The following is a 17,773-nucleotide window of genomic DNA, read 5'->3' on the forward strand; positions in this document are numbered from 1 at the left end:
TCAACAAACATGCATTCATTAAAAACGAACGTAGAAACTAACATACAATCAAATTATATAAGCTTCCCTTACCTCTAAGGTGACCGAACGCTTCCTCATAGTGTATATGGTTCACCTCTATACGTCCTTCTACCCTCAACGCTCAACAATCCAAACTACCCCAAGTGAAAACCCAACACTATCAGAACCACTCATTTGAGAAGGGCGATCAACACATGAAACCAGGACTTGGTTTGCATGTCTAGGAAAATGCACAACTGAAAGGGAAGAACTTACCAGCTCAACTTCACAAACCAAACGGTTTAACTAGAAGCTCTTGATGCCGGAAGTGCTTCTGCGGTGCCTGAATGGTGATCGGAGAAGAGAAAGTGAGTGTTTTCTTAGAGAGAAGATGAAGAAATCTAGAGAGAAGGAGGAGAAAATGGTTCAAAGATTTGGAGAAGAAGGTGAGCATGCATAGAAGTGGCACAAGATTTTGGAATTTGGCATTTACCACTACCGTCACCAAGACCGAACGTCCACTCTCCTGCAGTCACCTGTTTTCCACTTTCTGATTTCCAGATTTCCTTCGCTTAATACCTAGCGTCCGCTCAGAGGGATTTTTGGTGCGTTTTTAATGAGGTCTGACAATCTACATGTGATTAAATTACCAATAATTAATTAATTAACGAGAACAACGCATAAAATTAACAAAATGCAAAATAATAGAGTTGAGGTTATACCTCAGGTGTACTTCTAGGATAATGGATTGATTCAGATATAAGTATTATTCGTTTACCATCAATCTTGATGGCCCTTCCATCCTTAGAAACTTCAACCGCATTGGTCACAAAAAAACAAAATTAGTAAGCAGAATAACAAAGAGAATAACTTTACAGTGGCCATAGCTAGTAACTTGAACAGAAGCAAAACACTGTAACTTTAGCACTCTTCTTTTATGTATTTATAGAGATCAAGTAATGATTACTTTAATTCTGTTTATCATATCTATCTCATAGTACAAGATTTTGCTTTTCAATGCAATATTTTGTTTTTATTTATTCTACTTCTATGTTTTAATTAAGTTTTGAAATACGTAATTTACTTTTAAATAACTACATGAGTACTAAATATTGTATTCTTTTATTTTCATTTCAGTAGTATAGTCGTAGTTATTTTAAATAAGAGTAATTGCTTCTTCAAATATCATTGGTTTATTTAATATCTTATTGTTACATTATCATAAATTGGTTAATATATCAATTGACGGTATGTGAAAAAGAAATTATACCATATTCTTCTTAAATAATAACAAATAGATATATGAGGAGATAAATTGAATTGAATTAGTTATACGTTTAAGGTTGTGTGATTCCCAATCTTATTTATCTCCTTGTTCCCTTTTTTTACTTTATTTTTATTTATTTTAAAATCAATCAATTATACGATTTTTATATCTTTTTGTTTGGCTTTCTTTTTAGTTATCACTTTATTTATCGTTTGGCTTTAGAAATTCACATCTTTTTTTCGAGTCTGTGAAATCAATATTTTGTATAGATTTTTTCTTAGTACAAAAATAATCTAATTGAAATCTGATTTCAATCCTTTTCTTTTCCTTTTTATCTTTCTTTTCTTTACCAATTCTAAATGTTATTTTTTTTTGTAGTACATATAAACGTTCATATTACATTAATATAATATATATATATATATATATATATATATATATATATATATATATATGAAAAGAGAAATAAATATAGATGTTAAGTAATGGTTCATGTTGAAGAAGAAAAAACATAAATAATAATCATTTTATCTTATTAACAATAAACATCACACATAAGATACTTAACTTAAACAGAACTAAAAATTAATATTTTAAACACTCAAAATAATAAATTTTTTTAATAGAGACCGAATTCAAGCGACCTAGATTTATAAATTACTTAAAACTAAATTGAATCTAAAATAACCAACCATTCAACAACAACTATTCACATTTACTATTTAAATGTACTTTAAAACCTTAAATCCTTACAAAATATTTTTCAATAACAATAATATTTTGAGCACATCATATCAGTTACATTAATAATTTTTGTTTTTGTTGATTAACATATATAATAACAGACTACAGTTTTTTAATGGCTACTAACATCCCTCTATCTCTTTTTTTTTTTTTTTCTATTCTTAAAGATTTCAAATCTAGCTCACCCACTGATTTTCGTTCCACGGGAAATATTGAAACCGTTGAATTACAAACTCCTTATATTTAGGGGTTCATTAACAGAAATCAGGATGAATATTAAATGATTACTTTTAATATCTACATATATATATATATATATATATATATATATATATATATATATATATATGTATATATATACATATATATATATATATATATACATATATACATACATATATATATATATGTATATATATATGTATATATATACATATATATATATATATATATATATATATATGTACATATATATATACATATATACATATATATATATATATATATATATATATATATATATATATATATAAAATAATGGAACAGGAATTTTAATTACACTTGAAAGGATGAATCTAATCATCATTTATCTAATACTGGGTAATCTCTAAATCATTATTATTAAATTTTATTAAAATATTTTAGAAAAATGAATGATTAAAATAAAATTATTATTGAGAGAAATATTAAAAATTAAAATATTAAAATATTGTTTCAAAATTTAATTTTATATTTTTATATATTTTTTATTTAAATCAATGAAATGATTTTTTTTAAATAATTATTATTTTTTTAAAATTTACCCTTCTGACTACAAAAATTATGATTTAAGAGGGGATTATTCTCGGCGATTTTGAAAACCCCCTTAAATTACCGTTTTGTTAAAACCACAACTAAGTTTTAAAATTTTATTTTTTAAAATACTTGTTTGCGGTATGTCAGATAAACTGCGGTAACTTTTCTAAAAATATTTAAATTTTCCTAATTCTTAGTTCAGCGAAATTGAATCCTATCTCTGCCTTTCTAATATCTTTTCTTCTCTTTTTTTCGTTCGCTGTTCTTCTTCTTCCCTTCCCGTAATCTCTAAGTTCACTTTTCGCTGTTCTTCACTTCCTGCCACCACGCCGTAGAATGGGAGCTCGTGTGGAAAGTCTTATTTCTGGTCCCGATGAAGGTTCTCTAGACAAAGCGCGCAGAAGTTCATCTCCAAGGTTTGGCTTCATTGTGCCTTGTGCCTTCCTGTCTGTTGCCCTTACATTGCTGGTAATTTTTACCTTTCCTTTTTTATTTTGTAGTAGAATGGGGAACGAAAATAAATTTAGGGTTTCATTGTTTACAAGGGAAATAAATTTAGGGTTTAACTCTTGAGTTTCTGATATAACACTGTAAAAGCTTTTGAACCGAAAGAAATGTTATTAATTTTTTTTTAAACCGAAAGAAATTTAGGTTTTTTTTAATGATTGAAAAATAGTATGAATTTTGGGAATGATACAACACTGTAAAAGGTTTTTTAACTGAAAGAAATGTCATTAATTTTTTTTTGCATGGAGATTTATGAGGAAGTATGTATGGAGCGTCCACTTTGTGTGACAGTTATTACTAATTTGCATAAGTATTTCTTCAATCCATGAATTGGTACACGTGAAATGGTTTTTGTTGTTGTGCATACATGTGAAGTTTTATTTGAATGTGCAGAATTATACAACCATGTCTAATCATACGTTGGACATCTAAATATTTTATTAGGAGAATCGTCAATCAACCATATTTTTCAAACAACAAATACTCATTGAATGTTTCTGATGTTTTAATTTGCCCGTTCCTTTTTCAGTTTAATGTTACCTTCCAATTTTGGTTTTGAAGACTTTCTCTTTGAATCCTGATTAAAAAATTTCACCTGTGTGTATACTCACGTGGATGCACTATGCTGAAAATGAATTTTAAGCCTGTGAATATACCTAGATAGAAGTTCTTTATTTGTGTTTCTCTTGTCCACCCTTTTCAATTTTACAGTTCACTGAAGAAAGGACAACTTTAGATAAACTCTAGATATTGCTTTTACTGTTTATATTTTAAAGCTTAAGAATTTCTCTTTCACCGTAGTTATTACTCAAACTTGACAAACAACACAACTTTATGACCAAAGTGTTTGACAGTGCTTTTGAATATTAACTGATATTCAGTCCAATGAGTGACAGGTTATATCGGGACTTGATGAAGGTATTCTGAGCATGAAAGTATGAGGGTCCTATATAACTATTATGGGATTTATGTTGATGATGTCATATTAATCTACAATGATATGACAAAAATTTTGTTGTCAAAGCATATTTCCATACTCAGTTTCACATTTAAGCCTTTTTCTGAATCTAATTGAGCTTCTTGTTCAATACCAGTATCTCTAACTAGTTTTTGTATTTTTCTTTTGTTCAGTTTTAATTTATTGGAAGTTTAATAAACAAATCGCTGTTTCTAAATTCTTTGTGCCATGACTTGTAAGCTTCAATGTCCGTAAGTTTTGGGGTTTAGGGTGTTGTAAAATTCATCAGGTTATTCCTTATTCTTGTAGATTCTTACAAATATGCACTGTATAACAGGGATACATTGGAGTTGCATTCCCTTTCTTGTACATCGAACCTAAGAAGTATGAAAGTGCTAAGGAAGTAGTTCCCTGTGGAAAAGGGACCAATAACTGATATTGATCCAATTGGGAATTCACCAGTTATTTTGAGCTTTCGCCTGATATTCTTTTATACAATTTTGTTTGGTGAAGCATGGTCTTATTTTGTGTAATTTGAGTAGATAATGAAGAAGCAGAGCAGGATCTTCACTTGCAAGGTCAAGATAATGGTAAATTCTTCCTCTATATGGCAAAATATATAATTGAGACAATTTTTAATTTTAAAGTGGTCTCTGCATTTTTCTTAATCTAAATCACTTGAATTCTGATTCATTTTGTAATTTGTCAGGTAAAGAGCATGCTCTTGTCATATCCAATCACAGAAGTTACATTGATTGGCTTGTTGGATGGGTTTTAGCTCAAGTGATTGTCTTATTTAGTATGACATCTTTCACATTCATCATAAGAAAATTAATACTGGAATTTGTCACGCAGCGGAATAAAATAAACGAAAAACGTGTTACAGTCACAGGTTATGATATTCCGTTTTTAAAAAATTTATTTTTTAGAGAGATTTTATCGAACAGTTCGGAAAATATAAAGAGTGGAAAGAATAGAAAAATTCACATACATAATTTTTATCTTGGTTTGAATCAAAAATTTCTACATCCAGCTGTTATTTTCACTAAAATTTGTTTAACAAATTACAATAAATTGGTTTAACAAATTGGTTATAAATAATGATAATAGTAACTATTATTATTATTATTAACATTATTATCGAACAATTTCATAATTTATCAAAAAACTAACCACTCCTATATTTTAATAGTTTCTATTATTGTCACCATGACTGGATATTGACTAAATAATACTTATTTGTTTCATATGTTATTATGTATGGAAACATCTTATATCATTTTCATCATATCTTATAATATTTTGGATTATCCGATTAACTTATTTTCTCACTAACTTTTAGGATTGGTTGCCATATGGTATCATCTTATGATCTCCTGTTAGTTGCCAGGTGAATATCAGTTTCATATTAATTTTATTTCTTTTATTTCTACTCTGTCTCCACACTTAAAAAAAGACAAGGACGCAAAAATAAATGAAAAAAATCATAGGGACCAATCTAAAATACATGACTATATTTCAAGAACTAAAATTGAATTTAAGTCTTATGGTTCAATTTGTTGTCTGTAACATATCTTCCAATTCACGATTTGTACATTGATTCAACTATAGTCATTTTATGATTATTTCATTACTGTTTTATATTTTCAACCTTGGAAAGTAATATTTATGGAGTCCTATAAAATTTTAGGTTTTGATATAATTTAAAAATAGTTTTTTAAGTTTCATTACAATATTGTTTTAACTTTATTATTTTATATGGACATTGATTTAGTATTTGAATTTAATATATAGTATAAATGATGTATTGAATATTATTAAACTATTTAATGTTGAAATGAATTATATTTTGTTAGTTTCATTAAATTTGTTTATTTAAAGTTATATTGATTATAAATTGATGTGATGAGATGATAATACAGAAATATTATTATAATTTCATATGTTAAATATAAGGTTTAAACCCTCCCTTGGTCCTCAAGTTTGTATGAAAATCTCAGTTGGGTCCTCAAGTTTTTTCCTGTCTCAATTGGGTCATATTTTTTGTAAAAGTGAGCACATATTGCCATAACCGTTAAGTGTTGTGAGACGGCGTTAAATTGGTGTGAGCTGGTGCACAGAGAATGTGGTGATGTGTTTAGGGTTTCTTACGTGGACTATTTTGTTTAAAAAAATAGTGCTAATGTGCTCACTTTTACAAAAAATAAAGAAGACAACCTCAGCAAGAGTCTGTACCCTCAGCAAGAGTCTGTACCCTTCCTACCTCTTTCCGAAACTCGAAGATGCGGATTACTCCGACCCAACGGAAAGTTCTTGTAATTTTGGATTCTCGGAGGAAGATCATGCTCTTTGGAACTGGGAGTACTAAGTTTTCTACAATGTTTGTGTGTCTGTGCCGTGTGTAGTGTTTATTTATTTAGTATTTGCAGTTTTAGTGGAGAATTTATAAATGGGAAATAAGTCAGATGAATGACTATAGGTTTATTAGGATACAGATGGTGGTTTTTGCCGCATTTTGCTACTTGTAATGAAAGTGTTGGTTCCAATGTAATTAAATAATGCGTTCCAGTTGAGAATGTAATTGTGGATTTAGTTTAATGAAGAAATATAAATTGGAAAGATGAAGAAATGAAAAGATGGTTGAATTAGTTCGTAAAGAGAGGCCCATTTAAGAGTATGAGTATGATTCCTGTTGAGTTGGGTTATGGAGTTCTGGGTCCCTGTTGCTTGGATCGGTAAGGAACTCTGCATTCGAAGTTGACTTGCCTGCACTTGCAATTGTTTCCATTGTGAAAGAAGGATGTCACTTTCGTTACGACTTGGCCAAAAATCTCTGCCTTTCCATTCAACGGGAATCACCGACTTCTCTTCTTCTTTATGTTCTCCACTTTGAAAATTTACTCAAGAATATCTCACAACCTTCGCATCTTCTCACAACATCTTCTAACATTTCTTCAACCCAACAAAAAATAACGAAACAACCTAAATCGCTCGCCGGACCAACCGCGTCGTTTGCGGTTACCGATTCAGCTTCCTCGCAACAACGAAATTAAATCCCCAATTTCAACTTTCAAATCTCTAATTCTGATATACCTAATATGAATAAAGGGTACTTATGCCACATCAGCACTATTTTTTTAAACAAAACAGTCCACGTAAGAAACCCTAAACACATCACCACATTCTCTGTGCACCAGCTCACACCAATTTAACGCCGTCTCACAACACTTAACGGTTATGGCAAAACGTGCTCACTTTTACAAAAAATATGACCCAATTGAGACAGAAAAAAACTTGAGGACCCAACTGAGATTTTCATACAAACTTGAGGACCAAGGGAGGGTTTAAACCTAAATATAATAATCAATTTTTTAAAAAAAAACATATATTATAACGTACTAAATAATGTTATATATGTAATAATAGATCGTACAAAAACTTTTATATCATAATACATTTTATCTATTACAACGAGCAACTGAAAATTTGTCATAATAAACTACGCATATTATGACGGACTATATGTTATAATATATTTAACATATTACGTTATAATATATTCCACATATTATAACGTAAGTTTCTGTAATAGGAAGATCCTATAGTTTTCCGTGCCTTTAATCCTTATTTCTTTTTTAGTAATGTAAAGAACATTTTAGTCATATTTGTAGTATTTTAATTTAGTATTGAAGATCTTTCTTTTTAATATATCAATAATTATTTCATATATAAAATATTATTTCATTGTTTGTTTGGTTAATAAAACTAATTTTATCATAATTTCATTTTATTACAATAAAAAAACAAAAAAAAAAGTTTTGTATACATTTTTTGTGGTTTTAGCAAACCTCGGTTAGTTCCAGCGGTTTTGAAAAAACCTTGTTAATACCGACGATTTTGAAAAAATCCTATTAATACCGACGGTTTTGACAAAACCTCTGTTAGTACAGGTGGTTTTGACAAAACCTCCATTAGTACCGGCGGTTTTGACAAAACCCCCGCTAATACTAGTGGCTTTGACAAAACCTCTGCTAGTACTGGCATTTTTTGACAAAATCCTCACTAATACCGGCTTTTTCAAAAAACGATCTTAACGACTCAGCTTTTTCTAAGAGGTTAAAACCACCGGAAACTGAGAAAATAGCCCCAATAAAAATGTAAATTTTTATAGTGTCCCCAATACAACTTATTTATATTTACTTTTTAAAAAAGAATAAATTTATTTAAATTAATATTTTATCATATAATTCTTTTTTAAATTAATCTTTAAAGTTGAAACAAATTAAAAAAATTTATGAATACTTATGAGTATAAAAAATTCATAGATACTGTAATTAGTAATAAAGGTAATAAAAATTAATAAACTTTTTATAACAAACTAGTTAAAATACAGTTTATGATAATAAAAATGAATAAAATTATTATTATTATTATTATAAAATTAAATATAAATAATTTTTATAACTTTTTAAATAGATTTTATTTATTTTGTACATAATTTTTATTTAAAGAAATGATTAATTTTAAAAAAAGGTTAATTAAAAAATATTAAATTTAAAGAAACAATCATTTAAAATGTAAATTGATAAAATAAATATTTTAATTTAAAAAAAATTATAAGAGTAAAATTGAAAAACACATGTGGATAAAAAAAAACAGAATTCATTATGTATAGGTACATATAAGTGGTACTCCATATTAAACTTCTTATTCAAATTAGTAAAACTTTTATTTAGATTGAGATATTGTACTGAAATTTAATATATGAATACATTGATTTCTTTTAACTTAATAGATTTAATGGTTTAAAATTATAAACAAAATTATTATAAAATATTATTCAATAACTTATCTAAAAGAAGGTTAACTAAATTATTAGTCAGTTAAATTTATCCTGAGAGATTGAATTCGGAAAGGTTTCTGATATTAGATATAGAAAAGTTAGTTAAGAATTGGACTTCTATCCATCCAAGAAAATAATACTCGCGGTTTATTTGAATTTTTTTAAAAAACTTATTTATGGAAAATTTTGAAGATATTAATTTAATAATATAGTTTAGAATAAAATTTGTTATTATTATAAGGTTTGCAGAAAGAGATGAACAGAAATAAAATATAAGTTTAAAATTTCAAAATATTATTATAATTATTGTTATTATTATTGATCATAAATATTTTTTATTATATTATTTTTATTTTCCAGAAAATTAATGATAAAAAATTTGTTTCAGATTATATTAAAAGAATAAGAAATTATTTTTTATTTTATTTTTTCTCTTGAAATAATTAAAATAATAAACTTAGTATTATCAATTAATTATTTTAAATTATTTTTCCATAATTTTTTTTTATTTTTTCCTCCCCATTTTAGGAAAAAAAGAAAAGAAATCAAATGCGTACATTTAGGGAAATAATGTTCCAATAAGTCTATTTAGAGAAATAATATTTCAATAGAAATGTCTTTTTAAGAAAATGTCTTTTTAAAAAAATATTTTAAGAAAAAAAATCAATGTTATTTATTTCTTTGTTTCAATCTTTAAAATGTAACTTTTAATGATTATTTATATGAAGTATATATTTTTGGTTTTTTTAATTGAATTTGTGGTAATATTAAAAATGATTAAGAGGAGAAATGAGGTTTTATAAAATGAGAAACTCATATTCTATTATTAAATGAAATTATGTATAAATAGAATTTTATTAAAAACAAGTTTCATTTTATAAAGTCTAAAAATTATAATCTCATCTTTCATCCTTTTCAAGATCTGAATATTTTGTAGTGTTTTTTATATATCTAGTTGATTGATTTATCAAATAGAATAAGTTTAATTATTGTCATATTTATAAGTCAAAGTGTAATATAGATTCATACAGTGTTTTTTATTTTTCATGTCGTCTTAGAAAATTTTTGTTTTGTTGTGATTTTAAGGGTGTACTTGAATTATTACTCTAAGTTATTTTTGTATTTTTAGAGTATTACGTGAGATATAAAGTTTAGAGGCAACTTTAAGTTAGGAGCTCTATAAGAATAAGGGAAGAATAAGGGAAGTTAGTCAAAATTTTATTTTTAATCATATTTATTTTGACTTACATACTAGTTTAAATTAAGATGATATAATTGTTTGATTGGAACTAATTTGTGATTAGTGATATGGAATGTTTATGAATCACATGAATTGATTTGTACAATGTAATTTGTGAAATTAAATGGAGAATGAGTATTTAAGTTTGAGTATTTAATTGTTTATGTTGTGCCTATTGGAATTGATTTGATATTAACTAAGGTGTTTCATAAAGAATAGAGATACCTTTACCGTTAATGACACAAATCAAAGTATAAATCAATCATAAGACTTGGCAATGAAGATGAGACATTGGGCATTGCCCTAAAAAAATCCAAGTCACAGAGTTGTAGGGACCAAGGCATCAGGTGTCACTTTGGCACCGCTGGCGCTCATCTGCCAATGAGCTCCAGGGGTCCATAGTGTTGGACACTGGTATGGTATTGTTAGACATTCACTTGACAATGAGCTCCTAAGTTGAGAAAGTCGGACACCTTTTTAGTACCATTGGGTGTCATTCTAGTACCGTTAGGCACCCTTCTAGTACCGTCGAATGCCCTTTCAATACCATCAGGGTACTACCTTATTTTGTGTAATATATTGTGTTTTTGCTATTTTTCTTGTGTTTGTGCTTATTATCTTAATAATGTTTATTGTGAAAATGAATGTGAATGGAATGATGAGGTAGTTATTCCTAAGGGGGTGATGCTACCATGATCTGGTTTTGTGTGGGATGTATTGAGGATAAGAACTTAGATAATGTCACTTTAACACTACTAGTAATTGGATTCATATAGATGACTAGTTGTTAGAGTTAAAGGAGGTTCATCTATAAAGTGTCAATAGTGATCGAACTAATGAGATACAAAATTTACCCTACCATGCTCTAGGGATTGAGGACCGTTCTGTACAAATTATAACTATAGTTCCTGTGCCGCTAAAGTGATAGAGCATAAGCAGATGTAGGATCTCAGAGTGCTAGCCATTCCTTCAAAGATTGTGTATGTTGTTATTAATACATGAATGATTACGAGAACATTGAAGTTTTGATGTTGAATGTATGATTTTGAAAGTTCTTTATTTTTTTGTTTGCTAGTATATTTTCTTTTTATTTAAAATTTATAAGTTTTAAATTATTTCTTATAGTTTTTATATGTTGTTGTTATCTCCTTCCTGACTATAAACTTTACAAGAACATAATATAACGTAGAACTATAAGAGAAGCATCGCTAAGTCTTTATACAAAATGCAATGACTCTAAACTTTACAATAACATAATGTAGGACTAAGGAGCAACGCCAAATTTTTATAAAAAAAGAGAAATATAAATAGCTTAGTATATAATTGGTTTTTAGTGTTATGTACTAGTTACTTTTTTCTTTCTCTTTTGAAATATTCTTTATTCAAAAGAAAAATAGTTACTTTTTTTTCTCTCTCTTTTGAAATACTCTTTATTCAAAAGAAAAATAATTAAGGAATGTATATTATTATTCCTAGAATGATGTATTTGATATAGTTATGTGATTATCCTTTAATAGCACTTTTGTGATCCTATAATTGATATTAATTTTTCTTTAAAATAAAAATCCAATTGAGTATAAAAAAAAATATAAGATCAAAACTGTGACACCCGGGCACTGACGAGGGCGGGGAGTGACGCCGGTGCGGGGAGCATGGTGCAGGGGGCACAGACAATGAAGCGGCTCCTGGCAAGGCTTCCGGTGGAAGGGGTACATGAATGAATCGAACATACACCGGAATGAGAGGGATCTGGAGACTGTGTAGGTATGGGACTATACGGTTGAAGGATAGCTTAAAGGAATTGATTTGACTACTCATATCGCCAAATGCATTTGCTTTTTCGGTAGCCTGACTCATAAGAACTCCATGGTTAAGCGTGCTTAGCCTGGAGTAATTCTGGGATGGGTGACCTTCTGGGAAGTTTTCCCGAAAAGTGTGCGAGTGAGGACAAAGCACACTGGAAAGCCTGGTGGTGGTCTGTGGGGGCAGTCAATGGTCCCTGTGAGTTGCCGGGACGTTACAGATGGTATCAGAGCCTAGCCTCTCCCAGTACGGTGTGGTTCGAGGACGAACCAAGCGGAAGTTGGTGGGCATGTTTGACTACTCATATCACCAAATGCATTTGCTTTTTCGGTAGCCTGACTCATAAGAACTCCATGGTTAAGCGTGCTTAGCCTGGAGTAATTCTGGGATGGGTGACCTTCTGGGAAGTTTTCCCGGAAAGTGTGCGAGTGAGGACAAAGCACACTGGAAAGCCTGGTGGTGGTCTGTGGGGGCAGTCAACGGTCCCTGTGAGTTGCCGGGACGTTACAAAAACCAATAAAACAACTAAATATAATAACCTAATTATTAATTAAACCTAAAGATTTAGACACGAGGGTTTCTTTATTAAATTTGAAATATTAACTCAAATTGTAATAGTATAAAAAATTTAGACAGGGAGTTTTGCTATTTCTAACAGATTTAACCATATTGAATTTCAATGGACGTTGTTTTAATTAGTTTCACCGTTTAAATAATTTTATTAAGTAAAATTATTTAACTTTATTAAGTGTTTTTAGTAAAGTATTTCTATCATCAGTAATAAAATGTTCGAATATTTAAATTTTATTTATAAATAAATAACCATTAATACAAATAATATTTTTTAGTGGATTGAAATTGATGTTATTTTTTATTAAAATTTGTTAAAAAATTATATTGATATTAATAATTTCTTTTTCTTAATTAACATTTTTTATTTATATTTTTATATAAATATTTTTAACCTTATATTAATTCGATTAATTTATGAAATTATTGTTGTAAATTTTACTATCATTAGTAAAGGGAAATATAAGTGATATTAAAACAGGTAATTCGATTTGATTTATTATAAGTTGATTATTTAATAAATCAATTCAATCTAATTCATTTATTAGCAAAATAAATTAGAATCTGACTCAGAATTGATGAGTTAAACATGTTGATTCATTTAATTGTAATTTTTTTTTCAATTTTAAAAGCAAAAATATAATTTTTTTTATTTCAAATTTAAATAGATTTCAGTCCAAAATGTTATAAGAGATCATTCAAAATAAATAAGTATAAGAATCTTGAAACATAGAAAAAAAAAAAGTGGAAAGGCATACAGTTTTACGCAACATGAGTTTGTAGAAGACATACTACTATTTATTAAGATACATACATGAGTTTTGAGGAGTTTTACGCATCCCATTTTGACCCCAATAAAAAAAAAATCTTATCTAATGTTGAGTGAAAGATTATTCATTAGAAAGAAAATCCAACAAAATATTAATATATTGAGATACAGATGATTGATAAAGTGAAATTAATTTAAAGTTAAACTTTAGCATTGTTATTAATGGCATTAAATAAAAAGAAATTCCGATTAGATTTTAATATTTATGTTGAGAGTAAGTAGGTTCGAAGATCAAAGTCAAGGTTTTACCAAAGGAAAAAGTAATAACGCTGTCGAAAAAAAAAAAGAAAATGAAAAGGAAAAGGAGTGTGATGAAAGAGAAAAAGCGTGTCAAAGTTCCACCAGCAGCAGTAGTACCACCACCAACGTTTGGTGGAGCGAAGCAAAACCTGTAGAACCAGAAAACCCTTTGTCGTATTATTGTTTTTCTCTCTCTTTGTTCTTGTTCTTGCACGTTTTGCCATGTCGATGTCGATGGTGCACCCTTCAGTTCACCCAATCGAAGCCCCACCCATGACTGACCATGCAATTGCAATTCCTAGACACACTTTGAAGGACACTCAGGGCATGCCCGGCACCCTCGGTGGCTTCCTCTTGCGCTTTCTTCAGTTCTCCTTTGCCGTCGTTTCCCTCTCCGTCATGGCCACCACCTCTGATTTCCCTTCCGTCACCGCCTTCCGGTAATTAATTCAGTTACCCCCTTTCCTTTCTTATTCCACCTAGTAAATTCATTTCCCTTCTTCTTTCTTAATTGGGGCTGTGGTAATTGTTGTTGAAAATCAAGAGGCTATGTTTTTTTTAATGGGGTGTTCTCAGAAACGGGTTCGTGAAGTGGGGACGAGTTCATTCCCTTTTTTCTGATTTTTTTCTTAATTGGGGGTGTGGTAATTGTTGTTGAAAAGGGTTTTCTTTTGTGAAGTGGGGATGAATTCATTCCCTTTTTTCTGCTTTTTTTCTTAATTGGGGGTGTAGTAATTGCTGTTGAAAATCAACAAGCCAGGTTTTTTTTTTTTTTTTTATGGGGTGTTCTGAAAAATGGGTTTTGTAAATTGGGGTTATGGTAATTGCTGTTGAAAAATCAACAACCCAGGTATTTTTTGATAGGGTGCTCTCAAAAATGGGTTTTGAAAATTGGGGTTATGTGTAACTGCTGTTGAAAAGCAACAAGCCAGGTATGGTTTTGATGGGGGGTTCTCAAAATTGGGTTTTATAAAGTGGGCGAGTTCTTGAGTGGAAGACTGCTATTTAAGCTACTAGAGTTCCACACTGTTGATCTATGTGATTTTTGGTATCTACCGTGTTTGTCTCACTTGGAGTGTATACATGTATCTTTTTCCAACAAAAGTAAATTATGCAGATACCCTTATAAGTTTTTTCCTGATTGCATGCAATCTTGTTTTTTTACCGTTTATAACAACTTTCCTTGTAAAGGTTGGAATGTTTTCAATTAATGCTTTTTAAACAATTAAAGAGATTGATGTAGGGAGAGGAAACGGAGAGGTATCGGTGTAATCTGAACAAACTTTAGGGTGTCAACGTAGTTTGCTCTACTAAAAAAGACAAGGGGTGATGGGTTTCTCTACTTTCGTCAAATGCAATGAATTTAGTAAGAAATTGATGGGAGTTTTATGTTCTCAGGTTAATTCTAAAGTGGGAAAATTTGGAAATTGTTCATCTCAGAATAATCTTCTGAGATATTATTCACCATGAGATTCTTCTTAACAACTTCCTTAAATGTAGTTTTTGGTCTCCATCTCCCCTTTGCTTAGAATTAAAAATCATGCCATTTATTTTTCCTACCGGGTTGTTTTATGAACATCTCCAAACCACTTTAATCCAATTTTGGTTGTCTTTTCTTCAGTTTATGTCAGATCAATATCTCCTCTTCTTGAGTAACTCAGTAGCCGCAGAAAATTCAGTTTGATAAAATGGTGGGATACCTAGGTTTCTTCCAAAGTCAACAATCCAAGCTCTTAGAATTAAGTTACCATTTATATTTTATTTTCTCTTCAATTGAATAATCGAAATATACTGTCTTTTGATTTGTCTAGATGGTTGGTATTTCTCTAGTTTTCTGTTATGAGGTCTGCTACATGTCTATGTTGGTTGAGTAGATTTTCAACAAGAGATAAATTGTGGTGGAATACATTTGTCAATAAGTTGGACTAAGACCTGATGAGAGGAGAATGGTGTATACACACTTAAGGTGGTTTGGTCATGCTAGGAAAAATTAATTGTGGTTCTAGTGAGAAAAGTGGATCAAATAGAATAGTCCAGCTGAAAAGGGAGAGGATAACTGAAGAAAAACTTTAGAGAAACCACTAGGACCCCAGCAGACTTTCTGAAAATCTGTCTTTTAATGAAACGTAATGGCATTGTATTTGTTCCCAACCTCAGTGGCATAAGGTTCAGATTTTTAGCAATTTCATTCCAATCACAACTGCTGATCTGTTTAAGCCTTTGCTTTCAAATCTATTTGGGAGGAACAACTTTTTAAGAAGACTATGTACGCTGTGTTAACAGGAGTCTTAAATATAAGACTTGGAATTAAAATAAGATTCGAGAGTATGCAAAGACTGCATTATATGAATTGTGGGAAGTCATATTCCAAAGGAGATCTGATCATCAGGATTTGATGATATCTACTACATTCACAGTCTACATTTTCAACATATCATAACTGGTTTTGTTGAATTTTCTGTGCCAGCTACCTAGTTGCTGCTGTCAGCCTGCAAAGCTTGTGGAGCCTCTCTTTGGCAGTTGCTGATATCTATGCCATTTTAGTACGGCGTGGCTACCGAAATATTAAAGTCGTCCGCTTATTCTCTATCGGTGATGGGGTAAGGCAATGCTGGAATACTTTGTTAGCTTGTGTAATTGATTTTTGTAAAATCGGTGTTATCCTCACTAGTGTCTTGAAAACACAATGGCAAAGAAACTGTCTCTGGGTAGATTAAGTATCCAAGACAGTTGTTACCACCATGGTAGCAGTAAAGGTAGTGAAAAAATTCAGTCATTGTGCATTAAAAATATAACCATACACATGATAGTTGTCTGTCTTCAACCAGGGAGAAGCATCATTTCAAGGAAATAAAAATGTAAGACTTCTACCTGACTATCATCAGACTGATATAATATGCTATAAAAATATAACACTGTATATTAGCAAAATACATTTTAGCTTTGGAACCGATTATTTAGTTATTTAGATATAGTATTTGCACTTAAGAAAAGTGGGAAGATGCTGTAGTTAACTTTTTCAGCTACCCTATTATGGGAATATGTATTTGTTAGTTCATTTGTTTTAGAAATGTTGTATACTGTACTGGAATTCATAAAAATAATACAGAGACTGATAGGTTTCCAATCAAGAAACCTAATTCAACTCTCACTCTAACACACCAAGAATTGATTCAAGACTCTGTATAACCTCTCTGGTATTATTAGACAATAGAAGAATACAAGAATAGGGACAGTAATGGGAGCCTAACCTCCCCCAACAGGAATAACAGTCCTGTTCAATGTACACCAACGTTCCCAAGATCCCTTCCCCAACTAACGCTCTCTCATTTATACACATATTCCCGCCCTTGTCTAACTGTCAAAACAGTTAGAGAACTAACGTCTCCTTCTCCTCTCATATACTAATAATCTCCTATCAGAGACACTTATATGTGGAATTTTGCTGCAGATTACTTCAACACTTACATTTTCTGCAGCCTGTGCTTCTGCTGGTATCACTGTTCTCATTGGCAATGATTTGAATGACTGTGCACAGAACCATTGCAGTAGGTTTGAAACAGCCACGGCAATGGCATTTATGAGTTGGTTTGCTGCTTCTCCCTCATTTATTTTGAATTTCTGGTCACTGGCCTCCAAATAGAAGCAGCAGAAAAGGGTTTTAGCTGTTTATATATGGCATGTAACTTTGGGGATTGATGGCCCTGATTGTTGCAAATCTTATTCATGGCTTTTTTGATCCTTTGAAATATTGGTGCTGTTCAATTCAAGGCATGAGCTTGAAACTTTTAGTTGTGATGTTCATAATTTCTCAAACAATGGTTACTTTCCAAGTAAATGTCAACATGGCACAAGGTGAAGTTAGGAAGCAAGAGTTATTTAATGCAATATAGCAATAATTTAGAATTGCTCACGATAGAAAGATTATGCATGTCTGAATCAGTTTACACAAAGTCTTAGCAGCCAGAAATGAATTT

The 17,773-nt window shown here is 30.1% G+C and overlaps 2 protein-coding genes and 1 long non-coding RNA gene across 3 annotated transcripts in view; 2 read left to right on the forward strand and 1 right to left on the reverse strand.

Annotated features, from left to right (window-relative positions):
* The window catches only part of LOC148200601 (beta-galactosidase 15-like), a 65,635-nt gene extending 64,817 nt beyond the window's left edge, over nucleotides 1-818 (reverse strand). Inside the window, exon 1 of the mRNA XM_088114497.1 lies at nucleotides 723-818. The gene's annotated coding sequence lies outside the window, so the exon portion shown is untranslated. The remainder of the gene's footprint in view (nucleotides 1-722) is intronic.
* A 2,184-nt stretch (nucleotides 819-3,002) lies between these two features.
* Nucleotides 3,003-6,906, forward strand: LOC148200602 (uncharacterized). The gene is made up of 3 exons (XR_015785730.1): nucleotides 3,003-3,274; nucleotides 4,609-4,861; nucleotides 4,981-6,906. It is a non-coding gene; the product is annotated as an uncharacterized LOC148200602 (long non-coding RNA).
* A 6,934-nt stretch (nucleotides 6,907-13,840) lies between these two features.
* On the forward strand, nucleotides 13,841-17,664 carry LOC124843423 (CASP-like protein 5A2). The gene is made up of 3 exons (XM_047320169.2): nucleotides 13,841-14,236; nucleotides 16,264-16,396; nucleotides 17,248-17,664. Exons 1-3 carry the CDS (start codon nucleotides 14,019-14,021, stop codon nucleotides 17,437-17,439), a joined length of 543 nt encoding a protein of 180 aa, XP_047176125.1. The 5' UTR covers nucleotides 13,841-14,018; the 3' UTR covers nucleotides 17,440-17,664.
* The last annotated feature ends 109 nt before the right edge of the window (nucleotides 17,665-17,773 follow it).

The sequence above is a fragment of the Vigna umbellata genome, chromosome 4 (genome assembly GCF_029865625.1).
Source record: "Vigna umbellata cultivar VRB3 chromosome 4, Vumbellata_1.0, whole genome shotgun sequence".
In the NCBI taxonomy this organism is placed as follows: Eukaryota; Viridiplantae; Streptophyta; class Magnoliopsida; order Fabales; family Fabaceae; genus Vigna; species Vigna umbellata.

Excerpts from the sequence above, each read along its gene's own strand:
- LOC124843423 (XM_047320169.2), top strand. The coding sequence starts at position 14,019 with ATGTCGATGTCGATGGTGCACCCTTCAGTTCACCCAATCGAAGCCCCA. Across the intron at positions 14,237-16,263 it reads CCTTCCGTCACCGCCTTCCG|CTACCTAGTTGCTGCTGTCA; the intron begins GTAATTAATTCA and ends TTTCTGTGCCAG. Across the intron at positions 16,397-17,247 it reads TATTCTCTATCGGTGATGGG|ATTACTTCAACACTTACATT; the intron begins GTAAGGCAATGC and ends ATTTTGCTGCAG.